Raw genomic sequence first — 16,875 nt, forward strand, 5'->3', positions numbered from 1 at the left:
CCCATCTATTCTGTTCAGCTGGCTCATGATTTTGAAAACCTCTGTCAAATCTCCTCTCAATCTTCATCACCCCAAGGAGAACAGTCCAAGCTTCTCAAATCTACTCTCATAACGGGCGTTTTTTATCCCTGGAAACATTCTTGTAAATTGTTTCTGCACAATGAATTCTTATTTTTCCTATGAATGTGGTGTCCACAGTGAAAACAATACTGTAGCTGAGTGTCTTGTACAAGTTTAACTTCACATCCTTGTTGTTGTACTCCATGCCCCTATTAAAAAAGCCAAGAGTACTATATGCTTCATTAACTGCTTACTTCCCCTATCCTGCCACCTTCAATGATCTGAATACAGATGCACCCAGGCCCCTCTTCTCCTGCACCCCTTTAACCAATTTTTGCCACTTTAATGCATTTCATTCATCAAGAGTGAGTTATTTTTGAGTTTTGAAATAAATCTGGCGAAAGTCACTTTCACTCTGGATAGCAGCAACAAAGGGAAACAACGTTGGCCATTTTGGTATATTGAATCAAAACATTTACACCAATGTTGCAGCTTGTGGACTAATGGGGTTTGATTAGCTGCACATTCCGCCTGTCAGAGTCACAAAAGATTACCCATTGGTTCAAGCAATTCTTCTGAAAATCTAGCAAAATGGTCATGACTATCACAGCAATGGGGCAGAAATCTCTCCACTCTTATTTTCAGTACTTTATTCACTGGGGTGTCTCAAATCTTCTCTACTGTGTTTTAGATTATCTCCTCTTCCTGTCTTTCTAAAATGTTACATCTTCTGACTTGCCTTTCATGGAAGATAATGTAAGAAAACATTTGCTAGCAAATGTTATAAGAAGCTCTGTTCAGAAAATGTATAGTGAGTAGCACTTAAGGATGGAAACAATCACGCAACAATGACTTAGGTCAAAATTGAAATTCGTGCCCCGATGATGAGTCAATCGTATGGATTCTGTTTGATATTTATAGACTGTATTAATTTAACTGTAATTCTTTATGTAAAATGAAGCGTTTAAAGTTTCATGATTATCTCACTTTTAAAAGGGAGATCTTCCCTATTTCATAATTAATCTTGATGTATGTCATTCAGAAGTAAAATTAGGCTATTTTATCAAGTACATGGGTATAATTTTACTAATTACCAGACAGATTTTTTGCATTTGGGTTCTGCCCTCTTATTCCGATCAATACTTGACTCTTTCGAATTAACATGTTTCATTCAACAAGAATGAAAACTAAATGCATCTGGCTTGTACTTGTCTCAACTTTCCCAAAATTTATTTTGTAGAACATAATCACTTGAAGATCTTTGTTGAAGACATATTTATATTTATGCAATATTACAAATTTGACAGCACTTCCAGTTTTATTTTGTTGATGCTTTTAACATATTCTGCATTTAAGATTTGTTTTCCCTCCTAAATGTGGATGCACTAATTTGTAGTATATTTGTATTCCAATCTTTAAATGTGTGCCCATTTGATGATACAACTGCACTGTTACATAATGAAAAGGGTCAAACTAAATAAATTTGGTGATTTTAATAGTTATTCGGATGATGTCTTTGGTATTGTTTCTTTTATTACACAAATTTAATATTTTTTCCACATCTCCCAATAGCTAGATTGTTGGTGCTACAACATTTAAGATGTTTCTTACAGTAATGTTAGTGTAGTGTGTCATGAAGCTGAATTTTACCAAAATTGGCTAAATATCAATTTCAGAAGGTTTCATGGAGAGGTTTTCATTATGAATTCTAGATAGTTACCTCACACAATTCACAATGCTCACCATGCCTCTACGTCACTAACAGAAAGTGAGGACAACAGATGCTGGAGATCAGAGTCAAAAGTGTGGCGCTGAAGTACAGATGGTCAGGCAGCATCCAAGGAGCAGGAGAGTCTTCTGTTCCTCAGACATTCTGTGACTGGCTGTGCTTTTCCATTGCCACACATTTTGACTCATGTCTCTGCATCATCCCTCCTACCTTGTGTTCATCAACATTTGTGTACTTGCCTCTGCTGGGATCTTCTAAGATTCCTGCTGCCAGCACCATATTAACATGAACTGTACACCAGGTCAGTCACTGCAGGCCAAGAGTTGCCAGTACAGTTACAGTGTGGGGAAAAAAAAAAGATGCCCTGGAGATGCCTGACAGAGGCAAATTGTCACACAATTTTTGTCATGGGTCTCAAGGTCCTGTTAAATGGGGCAATGGAGAGGAGAACTGTCCTCTTTTTTCAGGACCACTCCAGGAGACCACAGCAGCAGCTCATGTCCTTCTGCATTCTGCAAGGGTAAGTGCCATCCTCTTCTCTCTGCTATCTCATACTCACTGTAACTCTGCTACTGCACCCACCTGCCACCAAGATTCTATGGCTAACACTCTCACTATTGCACATAGTATTTTCCCTTATTGCTGTCACCCATCCTGCCCGCTCCCCCCGCAGACAACTACCCCTGCATGCCCTCTGCCAATGCTACACACCTCACCACATTGCTCTTACTGCACCAGTTCTAACAGGTGTGCCAACCACTTTCATCTCATTCAATCCTCCCTTTCTCTCATTCCAAGAGAAAATAATCCACAACTGGGATGGATAATGGGATCCTGACATTTCTCTCCTCATCCCCTACAAGGAGAGAATCTTTGCTCTGGGTGTTGAGGATTGTGACAGCGGATGTGATGATACCAAGAGTTCATGTCCTGGTATCCAAGTAAGATTTGTTGTCAAGTGCTATGCTGCTCTGCTATTACCATCACTGTAAATGTATTCTTAACATGCAAAAACTTCTATTCCTATTTTGCAATGCATTCTCTCTTTTATCTCCAGGAGGCTGTGGTGCCATTGTCATTGTCCCCACCATGGAGAAAACACGATCTCTTGCTCCACCTCTGAGGAGGTGTCTGGCAGTGGGAAGGTTGACAGCTGCCTTGGAAAGCCAGTTTCAGCAACATTCAATGTTGCCTGGATATTCGGCACTGACCTGCCCTCTATCACTTTCTTAGCATCAATGGCAAGGCAGTAGGAGGATGAAGCCCCTTGACCTCATTCCAAAAGCTCATTCCTGAGAAGGAGATAGGATCTTGCCAATAAGCACCCAGCAGGAGTAGGAACAACACATAGGCCTCCTCTCAGGTCACTTCATAGAAGGCTAACACTTGCATCTCACCATCTGCAAGATCCACCCCCACCCCAAACCATTCTCCTTGCTGACTTGGAAATATTTTGCCATTCCTTCAGTGTTGCAGCATCTAAATCCTGGAACTTTTTTCCCTAATGACATTGTGGGACTTCCCACAGCACATGGAATGCAGCAGTCAAGAAGGCAACTCACCACCACCTTCTCAACAGCAAATAAGGATGGACAATAAATATGGGTCTGGCCAGCAATGCCCACTTTACACGAATGAATAGAGATATTCTCTGCTTGCAATTCACAAACCTGTGGGAGTTGAGGCTGAAGTGGGTGGACCTGCATCAAGGCAGAATACTCTTAGCGTGCCTGGTCCCTCCAGCCACAAATACTTCAGGGGTCATATCACCCAATGTTCCATGGTCAACAGGTTCCAATACAGGGCAGGCTCCTTCCACTTCAGCTGCGTCCCTTGGACTATACATTGACATAGTAGGAGGGAAAGGGAAAAGTAAATCTTCTGAGGGCACAGAGTTGGCATAGTTGGAATTTCATTGAAAACACATTTTCACATTTGTAAATCATGTTCACTGTTCCTTATCAGCTTTGATGTGGAAGTACTGGGGTGGACAAAGTCAAAGGTCACATGACACCAGGTTATAGTCCAACAAGTCTATTTGAAACTTCAAGCTTTCAGAGTCCCCACTCCTTTCTCAGGCAGCTGGCTTTGGGATGGGGGGGAGGTGGGATCCGAGAGCTTGTGGTTTCAAATGAAACTGTTGGACTATAACCTGGTGTTGTGTGATTTTTCTGAATGACTGTCATTTTAGCTACAACTACAAAAATAGGGACACTAATTATCCTTAGCACCACAAAATCCTAACCATGTCTGAATGATAGCTTTGTTTTTCATGATTTGGAGATGCTGGTGTTCAACTGGGATGTACAAAGTTAAAAATCACACAACACCAGGTTATAGTCCAACAGGTTTAATTGGAAGCACTAGCTTTTGGAGCAACGCTCCTTCATCAGGTAGACAACCACCCGATGAAGGAGCAGCGCTTAGAAAGCTAGTACTTCCAAATAAACTTGTTGGACTATAACCTGGTGTTGTGTGATTTTTAACTTTCTTTTTCATAGTTTCGCTACTAGCATGAAACTTTGTCATGATTAAATGAGGGAGAATCAGATCTTGTGAAAGCTTCCATCAGTATGCAATCTTAACTTCTATTAAACAAACAGGTAAAGCATTAAAAGATTGAACTGGTAAGCTGCATTTGCAGTTGGGATTCCATCTGCAGCATCAAAACATTTGCAGTTAGTGAAAGATGACTCCATGCAATCAATTCCATTGAACAGTGCTAACAAGGAACATTCTGTCTATGTTGTTTCAGCCAGTGTTGCTGAGCTGTGGGATGGTGGAAATGCTGTTCCTTCTGAAGAACATCTTCATTGTCTTGGCTTGGTACAATGCTGCAACTTTCATAGATCACCATCAACCATCACTTAATCTGAGTGCATCTTCCTGGTGTATGGATGAAAGAATCCAAGTAATGCCTTCTTCCTGAACAGTACTGCAACAGTACTCTCAGACATGACCTGAATGGGAACCTGATGTGATAGGGACATCTTATATCCCTCATTGGTCCCAGTGGAAGAAGGTGTGCTGCAGATACAATGGACATCTGGCTGCTACCTCTAAACAGAGTAAAGTCTCACTGCCCCTCTGTTATCTGCATGACATTCCATGGGAAACAGGCAACTGTGTTTACCTGCCCATTTACCAAATCATGTAGGCAAATTGTGTCCAACTTTGGACACCTTATTTAAGGCAGGATATTAAAGCCATGGGGAAAGTGCAAAGGAAATTTACTAGAATGATATCAGGAATGAGAAACTTTAAAGACAAAGAAAAATTTAGAGAAATTGGGTTTATTCTTGGAGCAAAGAAGATTTAGAAGTGACCTTATGAATATTTTTGACAGGGTAAAGAAGGATATTCCATTTTGGTACGTCAGTAACTAAGGGTGACAGTTTCAAGGCTGTCAGCAAGAGAGCTAGGAGTGAGATGAGGGGAAATGTCTTTACTCAGAGAGTTGTTAGGCTTTGGAATACACTGTCTGGGAGAGTGGTGGAAGCAGATTCCACAGGAGTTTTCAAAAGAGAGCTGAATATATGTTTGAAAGAGATAAATATAAGGGCTATGGAGATAGGGCTGAAGAATGGGGTTCACTAGGTAGCTCTTTCAGGAGCAGTACAGACATGATGGACTAAATGGCATCCTTCTGTACTTGAAATGCTATGATTTTAACATGAAGCCTCCTATGGCTGGAAGCACCGCATTAGGAGATGGTCCACGTCTGAAATAGATAGTGACATCTTGAAAAATGTCCATATTACAGAGGAGGACGTGCTTGATGTCTTGAAATGCATAAAAGTGGATAAATACCCAGGACCTGGTCAGATGTACCCTAGAACTCTGTGGGAAGCTGTGGAAGTGATTGCTGAGCCACTTGCTGAGGTATTTGTATCATCGATAGTCACGGGTGAGTCTAACAGTTGGCTAGTGTGGTGTCACTATTTAAGAAAAGTGTAAGGACAAGCCAGGGCACTATAGACCGGTGAGCCTGATGTCAGTGGTGGGCAAATTGTTGGAGGATTTGCACGTATTTGGAAAGGCAAGGACTGATTAGGGATAGTCCACATGGCTTTGTGCGTGGGAAATCATGTCTCACAATCTTGACTGAGTTTTTTGAAGAAGTAACAAAGAGGATTGATGAGAGCAGAGCAGTAGATGTGATCTATATGGACTTCAATAATGGCGTTTGACAAGGTTCCCCATGGGAGACTGGTTAAAAAGGTTAGATCTCAGGGACTACAGGGAAAACAAGCCATTTGGATACATGACTGGCTCGAAGGTGGAAGGCAGTGGAAGGTTGTTTTTCAGACTGGAGGCCTGTGACCAGTAGAGTGCCACAAGGATCAGTGCTGGGTTCTCTAGAGTCATAGAGTCATAGAGATGTACAGTATGGAAACAGACCCTTTGGTCCAACCCGTCCATGCCGACCAGATATCCCAACCCAGTCTAGTTCCATCTGCCAGCACCCGCCCATATCCCTCCAAACCCTTCCTATTCATATACCCATCCAAATGCCTCTTAAATGTTGCAATTGTACCAGCCTTCACCACATCCTCTGGCAGCTCATTCCATACACATACCACCCTCTGTGTGAAAAAGTTGCTCCTTTAGGTCTCTTTTATATCTTTCCCCTCTCACGCTAAACCTATGCCCTCTAGTTCTGGACTCCCCAACCCCACGAAAATGACTTTGTCTATTTATCCTATCCATGCCCCTCATAATTTTGTCAACTTCTATAAGGTCTCCCCTCAGTCTTCGACACTCCAGGGAAAACAGCCCCAGCCTGTTCAGCCTCTCCCTGGCAACATCCTTGTAAATCTTTTCTGAACCCTTTCAAGTTTCACAACATCTTTCCAATAGGAAGGAGACCAGAATTGCACGCAATATTCCAACAGTGGCCTAACCAATGTCTTGTAGAGCTGCAACATGACCTCCCAACTCCTGTACTCAGTACTCTGACCAATAAAGGAAAGCATACTAAACGCCTTTTTCACTATCCTATCTACCTGCGACTCCACTTTCAAGGAGCTATGAACCTGTACTCCAAGGTCTCTGTGTTCAGCAACACTCCCTAGGACCTTACCATTAAGTGTATAAGTCCTGCTAAGATTTGATTTCCCAAAATGCAGCACCTCGCATTTATCAGAATTAAACTCCATCTGCCACTTCTCAGCCCATTGGCCCATCTGGTCCAGATCCTGTTGTAATCTGAGGTAATCCTCTTTGCTGTCCACTACACCTCCAATTTTGGTGTCATCTGCAAACTTACTAACTGTACCTCTTATTCTCACATCCAAATCATTTATGTAAATGACAAAAAGTAGAGGGCCCAGCACCGATCCTTGTGGCATTCCACTGGTCATAGGCCTCCAGTCTGAAAAACTACCCTCCACCACCATCCTCTGTCTTCTACCTTTGAGCCAGTTCTGTATCCAAATGGCTAGTTCTCCCTGTATTCAATGAGATCTAACCTTGCTAATCAGTCTGCCATGGGGAACCTTGTCGAACGCCTTACTGAAGTCCATATAGATCACATCTACTGCTCTGCCCTCATCAATCTTCTTTGTTACTTCTTCAAAAAAACTCAATCAAGTTTGTGAGACATGATTTCCCATGCACAAAGCCATGTTGACTATCCTGAATCAGTTCTTGCCTTTCCAAATACATGTACATCCTGTCCCTCAGGATTCCCTCCAACAACTTGCCCATCACGAGGTCAGGCTCACCGGTCTATAGTTCCCTGGCTTGTCTTTACTGCCCTTCTTAAACAGTGGCACCGCGTTTGCCAACCTCCAGTCTTCCGGCACCTCACCTGTGACTATCGATGATACAAATATCTCAGCAAGAGGCCCAGCAATCATTTCTCTAGCTTCCCACAGAGTTCTCGGGTACACCTGATCAGGTCCTGGGGATTTATCCACTTTTATGCATATCAAAATATCCAGCACTTCTTCCTCTGTAACCTGGACATTTTGCAAGATGTCACCATCTATTTCCCTACAGTCTATATCTTCCATATCCTTTTTCACAGTAAATATTGATGCAAAATATTCATTTATTATCTCCCCCATTTTCTGTGGCTCCACACAAAGGCCGCCTTGTTGATCTTTGAGGGACCCTATTCTCTCCCTAGTTACCCTTTTGTCCTTAATATATTTGTAAAACCCCTTTGGATTCTCCTTAATTCTATTTGCCAAAGCTATCTTATGTCCCCGTTTTGCGCTCCTGATTTCCCTCTTAAGTATATTCCTACTTCCTTTATACTCTTCCAAGGATTCACTCGATCTGTCTGTACCTGACATATGCCTCCTTCTTTTTCTTACCCAAACCCTCAATTTCTTTAGTCATCCAGCATTCCCTATACCTACCAGCCTTCCCTTTCACCTTGACAGGAATATACTTTCTCTGGATTCTTGATATCTCATTTCTGAAGGCTTCCCCTTTTCCAGCCGTCCCTTTACCTGTGAACATCTGTCTCCAATCAGCTTTTGAAAGTTCTTGCCTAATACCGTCAAAATTGGCCTTTCTCCAATTTAGAATTTCAACTTTTAGATCTGGTCTATCCTTTTCCATCACTATTTTAAAATGAATAGAATTATGGTCGCTAGTCCTAAAGTGCTCCCCCACTGACACCTCAGTCACCTGCCCTGCCTTATTTCCCAAGAGTAGGTCAAGTTTTGCACCTTCTCTAGTAGGTATATCCACATACTGAATCAGAAAATTGTCTTGTACACACTTAAGAAATTCCTCTCCATCCAAACCTTTAACACTATGGCAGTCCCAGTCAATGTTTGGAAAGTTAAAATCCCCTACCATAACTACCCTATTATTCTTACAGATAGCTGAGATCTCCTTACAAGTTTGTTTCTCAATTTCCCCCTGACTATTGGGGGGTCTATAATACAATCCCAATAAGGTGATCATCCCTTTCTTGTTTCTCAGTTCCACCCAAATAACTTCCCTGGATGTATTTCCGGGAATATCCTCCCTCAGCACACCGTAATGCTATCCCTTATCAAAAATGCCACCCCCCCCCCCTCCTCTCTTGCCTCCCTTTCTATCCTTCCTCTAGCATTTGTATCCTGGAACATTAAGCTACCAGTCCTGCCCATCCCTGAGCCATGTTTTTGTAATTGCTATGATATCCCAGTTCCATGTTCCTAACCATGCCCTGAGTTCATCTGCCTTCCCTGTTAGGCCTCTTGCACTGAAATAAATGCAGTTATATTATTAGTCCTACCTTGTCCCTGCCTGCCATGACTCTTTGACTTACATCTGTTTACTTCTGTTCTCCGCTGTACTTGCCTCAGATCGATCTCTTTCCTCACTATCTCCCTGGGTCCCACCCCCCACCTTACTAGTTTAAATCCTCCCAAGCAGTTCTAGCAAATTTCCCTGCTAGTATATTAATCCCCTTCCAATTTAGGTGCTACTTTTCATCATTTATATAAATTTGGATATGAACATAGAAGGTATAGTTAGTAAGTTTACAGATGACACCAAATTTGGAGGTGTAGTGGACAGTGAAGAAGGTTACCACAGATTACAACTGGATCTTGATCTGATGGAGTTTAATTGAGATAAATGCGAGGTGCTGCGTTTTGGAAAAGAAAATCAGAGCAGGACTTATACAGTTAATGGTAAAGTTCTGGGAAGTGTTGCTGAACAAAGAGACCTTGGAGTGCAGGTTCATAGTTCCTTGAAACTAGACTCACAGGTAGATAGGATCGCGAAGAAGGTGTTTGGTATTCTTTCCTTTTTTGGTCAGAACATTGAGTATAGGAGTTGGGAAGTCATGTTGCTGTTGTACAATTTATTGGTTAGGCCACTGTTGAAATATTGTGTGCAGTTCTTGTCTCCTTCCTATTGGAAGGATGTTGTGAAACTTGAAAGGGTTCATAAAAGATATACAAGGATGTTGCCAGGGTTGGAGGATTGAGCTATAGGGAGAGGCTGAATAGGCTGGAGCTGTTTTCCCTGGAGTGTCAGAGGCTGAGGGGTGACCTTATAGAGGTTTATAAAATCATGAGAGGCATGGATAGGGTAAATAGACAAAGTTTTTTTTTCCCTGGGGTGGGGGAGTCCAGAACTAGAGGGCATAGGTTTAGGGTGAGAGGGGAAAGATATAAAAAGGACCAAAGGGGCAATATTTACATGCAGCGGGTGTGGAATGAACTGCCAGAGGATGTGGTGGAGGCTAGTACAATTGCAACATTTAAAAGGCGTCTGGATGGGTATATGAATAGGAAGGGTTTGGAGGGATATGGGCCAAGTGCTGGCAAATGGGACTAGTTTAGATTGGGATATCTGGTTGGCATGGGTTAGTTAGACCAAAGGGTCTGTTCCGTGCTGTACATCTCTATGACTCTATGCTGGAGGTTGCTGCTGCTCCAGATGCATGTGTTCCTCATCTATTAGTGTAGGTGCTCTTTGTGCAATAGCCTCAGAGGTGACCATAGTTCCTGTTCCTGAATCATTTAGGGATAGTTCCATTGAGCCTTCCAATCAGTGGGCAATATCACAAATAAAGTAGCTCCTCACTAATGTGATCATTCAGTAGTCATGCCATACACAAATAACATTTAAACATCTTCAGAACACTGTGACAGGGAGCCCTCCAACAAAGAAGGCAATGGGATGCTTTTAAATGGACCTAGCACATCCTTATCCTGATTCAATACATATATTGCTCAAGCCTTTTGGCAGACATACAGTCAGAGATTGTATATGTAGCAGCCATAATGGGAATCTGCCTCCCATCTCATCTCCCACATTATCTAAGAAAGGCAGCATTACCAGTAGGATAATGGTGTGGACATTTTACAGTTCATTTTATAGTGAGCACTAAGTTGATTCCACTTTTGCAACTAAAGTAAATCTTTACATCTTGCCTGACATTACTTGTGTTTCATCGCATGAAAATGTTGAATGATGTGGTCACGTTTGCTTGTGGCCAGGATTTGTTCTCGACACAGTAGGTCTGTACATGCAGTCCACATATAGCATTATGTACAGTGTGGATTTCTGTTTAATGCTGTTGCCCTTTGAAGGGCCTCTCGGTGCACAAAAGCAGGGCCCACTCCCTCAGAGAGAGGATAAAAAACACTCTGCTCACCCTGCATGTGGTGGCAGCTATAATCATTTTGATTGTGCATTTCTGTTTTTGATGAGGGTGGTAGGCAACGCAGGTATTGATTCATGGAGTGAGTTGCAGGTCAGCCTCTCACTGTAGGTGATCTGCCAAGCCAACTTATTCCTTTCTGCGTTGTTCTCCCCATCAACCCTATTGGCTTTAATGTTACCCACATTCCTACCTTAATGTTTTATTTAACTGCTCATCTTTCCATTTTACCCCCTGAACAGCTTAGCATGTCAGATGTGGTTATGCATTGTCACCTCATCGAATCCAGGGTGGTGATGACTGTCGAAAAAACCCTTTTCAAGATACCCCTTGCCCTCCCATGCTCTACCATCTCTCAGCTTTATCTATCAAGTTGCCCTAGTTCACAATTATTGCCTCTTCTGCATCTCAAATTGTTGCCTCTAAGCCTCAAATTTCCACCACAGTACTGGCCCCTGACTTTCAGTGAACTGGGCTGATTCTGACTGATGAGCGATCAGACTGACTGACCTATCAATAATCATTCAAGAGGTTGCACTGGACCTGCAGGACTAATTGTGACCCACTCCTTGACCTGTAATGATATGGAATTATTTCACTTAATGACTAGAATGCTCACATTTAACTTCTGTCCAAAAATAGTAAACTGCATATAAATGAGGTGAGATTAAGTTCTAACCAGATGCAAAAACACCTCTTGCTGCTCACTAGTGAGATTCTTGTCTTGCTGTTCAAACTTTGGTTGGAAAAGTAGACTTGTTATTTCTCAACTTCGAGGATCTAATTTTTCCAATCTCATTCCATTTTTCCAACTGACTTACAATTGCCCATGTTATTCAAGACTGGGGGAGCTCTCCCCACAATATGAATTGTGGCTCAGTTGGTATCACTCTTACCTCTGTGTCTGAAGGCTATGGGTTCAAGTCCATCTCTAGTACTTCAGTGCAAAATCATGACTGATATTCTTCCTGAGGAAGAATCACAGTATTGAAGGTGCTATCTTTCAGATGAATAGATAAGACCCTCTCAGGTATATAGAAGCAATCCTATATCACCTCTTTGAAGAAGAACATGTGCATTATCACCTTGTTCCATCCTAAGTCTGCATTACAAAAGCAGTGATCAAATCTCAATGAAGTTGCTATCTTTGAGTGTATAGATTAATGACTGCATCGGTGAGGATTATACCAGTGGACACACTACTGACAAGAGCAGGTTTGAGACCTCCAATTCGTCCTAAAACTAGCAGGAAAATTCGGCATGGAACTGGCAACAAGAAAGGCATGGTGTAAATGCAGGTTCTCCTTTTTCATAGAACATAGAACATAGAACATAGAAGGATACAGCGCAGTACAGGCCCTTCGGCCCTCGATGTTGCGCCGACCGAATCCTACCTAACCTATACTAGCCCAATAACTTCCAAATGCCTATCCAATGCCCGCTTAAATGACCATAAAGAAGGAGAGTTCACCACTGATACGGGCAGGGCATTCCATGAACTCACAACCCGCTGTGTGAAGAATCTACCCCTAACATCGGTCCTATACCTACCACCCCTTAATTTAAAGCTATGTCCCCTAGTAACACCTGACTCCATTAGCGGTAAAAGGTTCTTAGTATCTACCCTATCTAAACCCCTAATCATCTTATACACTTCTATCAGATCTCCCCTAAACCTTCTCTTCTCCAATGAGAACAGCCCCAAGTGCCTCAGCCTTTCCTCATAAGATTTTCCTACCATTCCAGGCAACATCCTGGTAAACCTCCTCTGCACTCGTTCTAAAGCTTCCACATCCTTCCTATAGTATGGCGACCAAAACTGCACACAATACTCCAGATGAGGCCGCACCAGAGTCTTATACAACTGCAACATGACCTCAGGACTCCGGAACTCAATTCCTCTGCCAATAAAGCCCAGTACACCATATGCCTTCCTCACAGCACTATTTACCTGGGTGGCAACTTTCAGAGATCTGTGTACATGGACACCAAGATCCCTCTGCTCATCCACACTACCAAGTAGCCTACCATTAGCCCAGTAATCCATCATCTTGTTATTCCTACCAAAGTGAACGACTTCGCACTTAGCTACATTGAATTCCATTTGCCACATTTCCGCCCAGCTCTGCAACTTATCTATATCCCGCTGTAACCTACCACTTCCTTCCTCACTATCCACAACTCCACCGACTTTTGTGTCATCCGCAAACTTGCTTACCCAGCTTTCAAGTCCTTCCTCTAGATCATTTATAAAGATAACAAAAAGCAATGGTCCCAAAACAGATCCTTGTGGTACACCGCTAGTAACTGCGCTCCAAGATGAACATAATCCATCAACTACTACCCTCTGTCTCCTTCCAGCCAGCCAATTCCTAATCCAAACCTCTAATGTATCCTCAATGCCATACCTCCGAAGTTTTAGCATTAGCCTACCATGGGGAACCTTATCGAACGCCTTACTAAAATCCATATACACAACATCTACTGCTTTACCCTCATCCACTTCCTTGGTCACCTTCTCAAAGAACTCAATAAGGTTTGTGAGGCACGACCTGCCCTTCACAAAACCATGCTGGCTATCCCTGATCACGTTATTCCTACCCAGATGTTCATAAATCTTATCCCTTACCATTCTCTCTAAGACTTTGCCCACCACTGAAGTCAGACTCACTGGCCTATAGTTGCTAGGGCTATCCCTACTCCCTTTCTTGAACAATGGGACCACATTCGCTATCCTCCAGTCCTCTGGTACTATTCCTGTTGACAACGACGACATAAAAATCCAGGCCAATGGCTCTGCTATCTCCTCCCTAGCTTCCCATAGGATCCTGGGGTAAATGCCATCAGGCCCAGGAGACTTATCTATATTCATCCTTTCCAATATTCCCAAAACCTCTTCCCTGCATATTTCCAGGGCATCCATTCTAATTATTTGTGATTCCATATTCACATCAGCAACAGTGTCCTGTTCCTGAGTGAATACTGATGAAAAGTACTGATTTAATGTCTCTCCAATCTCCTCCGCCTCCACACACAACTTCCCACTACTATCCTTGACTGGACCGATACCTACCCTAGTCATCCTTTTATTCTTGACATACCTATAGAAAGCCTTTGGGTTTTCCCTAATCCTACCAGCTAAAGACTTTTCATGTCCCCTTCTCGCTTCTCTTAGCTCCCTCTTTAGCTCCTTCCTGGCTACCTTATAACTCTCAATCGCCTCTACTGAACCTTCACGCCTCATCTTTACATATGCCGCCTTCTTCCCTTTCACAAGGGACTCCAATTCCTTACTAAACCACGGCTGCCTCACAAGGCCCTTTACACTTTCAGCTTAGTAACAATGCATCAGTACAGCAGCTTGTTAAATACTCAGTACCTGTGTAAGTTATCTTATTAGTAGCTCAGTGGTTAGCACTGCTGTCTCACAGTGCCAGGGACCTGGGTTCAATTCAACCCTCAGGCCACTGTCTGTATGGAGCTTGAACATTCTGCTGTGTCTGCTGGTTTCATCCCACAATTCAAAGATGTGCAGGTTGGGTAGATTGGCCAAACTAAATTATCCATTGTGTCTAGGGATGTGTAGGTTAGGTGGGTTAACCATAGGAAATGCAGAGTTGTGTGGATAGGGTAACGAGACTGGTCTGGGTGGGCTGCTGTTTGGAGGGTCAGTGTGGACTCAACAGGCTGAATGACATGCTTCCACACTGTTGGGATTATATGAGTTGTGTTCAGTACCTTTATTATCAGAGCATATGATGGTAAATATGTAAAAAGAACTGTGTTCCAATTATATGCAGAGAATATTACAGACATGTGTATTGCAAACATTCAGGCTATCCAAACACTTCTTCACCAGGACATCTCTCAACTTCAGTACAACTGCTTTCAAAATTGGTGTAAATATTTGTTAGTGTGACAGATTTGCAGTCGCAGTACTGCAATGAAATATCACAGTATTTAGACTCAGCTTTTCTTCTCACTTTATATTTGGTTTCACAGATTCCAGGTGAGTGATAATAGTCATGAAACTGCTTCATCAATCTTAGCCATTAACCTCAGGAAGAATGAGAAAAGAGGTGATTATTGTTATTCCTTCATTCCATAGGGGAGCCATTTACACAAGAGGAGATGGAAGAGATGCTATCAGCTGCTGTGGATCCAGAAAAGAATATCATCTTCTATAAAGATTTTGCGGCAATGATGACTATTGATGACACCTGACTACATTAGGAGAAATATCTTCACAAAAATCCAAAAGCAAACAGACTCAAACTTAGCAAGATTTCAAATAAGTGTATTCAGAGCATCTATTTTAAAATTGTAATTGTTCTACTTAGACAAAAATAAATCCTAATGCATAAGGCAGTAAAAAATATGTCTAAAATATTTTAAGATGTTTTTATTAGGAGGATTTATCCTCACTTATTACAGTGAAGTTATTACATTTTGTTGATGGATGTATAAATATTCATATACAGCTGTAGTTCTTTATGTCTGGATAAAATTGTGTCACAATTTCAAAGTTGAGACTTCACAGCTCTCAGTATCTTGAGGGTTGTTCACTTTAGTATACTCTCAAGACCAGTCCTTTCCATCCAGCATGTAATCAATGCAAAGCTAGACAGGCTGATCGAATTCAGCAATTTGTCAGAAGAATTTGTTTTTGGAGATTTATTGAGGTCAGGTATTTGCTGTCTTCAATATATCTCTGCAAATTGTTCAGTTTTTCTCAAAATTGGTTAAGGTTACTCGTGTAAACTTAAGAAATAGCATCTCATCTATAAGCCCCACGGAATTTAACATTGCTTTAAACAACTTCAAACCTCAGCATAACCTTCATGTGTCTGGGCACGTTAACTGAATGTTGAATTAATTAATTTGAGATTTTAACCTTCCACTCATCTTTTTCTTTGCTTGCTTTTTTGTTCTTATATATTTTCTTTGCTTTGAGAGGTTAACAGCATAGTTACAACTCCTCTAGATTTTTACTTCCATGTACATTAACAATCCCTATGGCCTTGGACTGTGAAACCTTTTATTTAAATCTTCCTCCCTTTCACGCTATAATCGATTTTTTCTTTTGCTTTTCTTCCTACCCTTTTCCTTTTCACTTGCTTCAAACCTATGATATCTCTAACTTTTTCCAGTTCTGATGAAAAGTCTCAGAAATGCTGGGCTAGATTTTCACCCTGGAAATGGCTTGCAGGAGTCAGTTAATTTACCTGTTTGCCCCACCCACCTCAGGAGAAAAGGTGCAATTTTCTTTCTCTTGGGGCTGGGTGCATGCTGGAGACAAATCCTCCACCTTGGAAACAGGACAGAGACAGCCACATGGATTGCCATGTACCAAAGTGGGCTGTTTAAAAGGCCTTGTGCTCATGAACTTGGTCCCAGGTGTTCTATTTAATGTTGGACCCTCGAGGCCTCAACACCTGCATTCCCCAAGCATTGCTCCCACACCTCCCCCATGACCCCCTCATGCTTTCCATGCCAACCTATGCTTTCCACTCTCCTCCATGGCCACTTTAACATGGATTGAAGATACACAGAAACGCTGGAAGTGGTGATTACAAGGGTCACATGGGAAGAGAGTGCTGGAGTGATTGTAATGTCCTTCTCTGACCGACCTCTGATAGGCTATCTAGACTTGTAAAAGCAGGCTTGGGGGCCCTGGCAAAATAGAAACCTCCCATTTGAGAGCCATTTCGATTTGCTAACTAGAGACTCAGCCAAAATTCATTTCTAAAATCAGCAAATGACCTGTTAAAAATAATAACATATCTTGCATATGAATATTTGTAATGTTGATGACATTATTTCTCCATATTCCTCCAATATTCATTAATCAATGTGTGATAGTGCAGAGAAAGGGATATTTATGCCATATTTGTGCCCAGAGTCATTCAAACTTAGTCACAGTGAAGAAACAAATAAACTGAATTAATATAGCACCTTTTGCAAT

At 42.0% G+C, this 16,875-nt stretch overlaps 1 protein-coding gene across 1 annotated transcript in view; it reads left to right on the forward strand.

Annotated features, from left to right (window-relative positions):
* The window catches only part of efcab2 (EF-hand calcium binding domain 2), a 76,166-nt gene extending 60,954 nt beyond the window's left edge, over positions 1–15,212 (forward strand). The window contains exon 7 of the mRNA XM_060830809.1: positions 15,019–15,212. Within this exon, the coding sequence (XP_060686792.1) occupies positions 15,019–15,134 (116 nt within the window). The 3' untranslated portion in view covers positions 15,135–15,212. The remainder of the gene's footprint in view (positions 1–15,018) is intronic.
* The last annotated feature ends 1,663 nt before the right edge of the window (positions 15,213–16,875 follow it).

Source organism: Hemiscyllium ocellatum, chromosome 10 (genome assembly GCF_020745735.1).
Source record: "Hemiscyllium ocellatum isolate sHemOce1 chromosome 10, sHemOce1.pat.X.cur, whole genome shotgun sequence".
In the NCBI taxonomy this organism is placed as follows: domain Eukaryota; kingdom Metazoa; phylum Chordata; class Chondrichthyes; order Orectolobiformes; family Hemiscylliidae; genus Hemiscyllium; species Hemiscyllium ocellatum.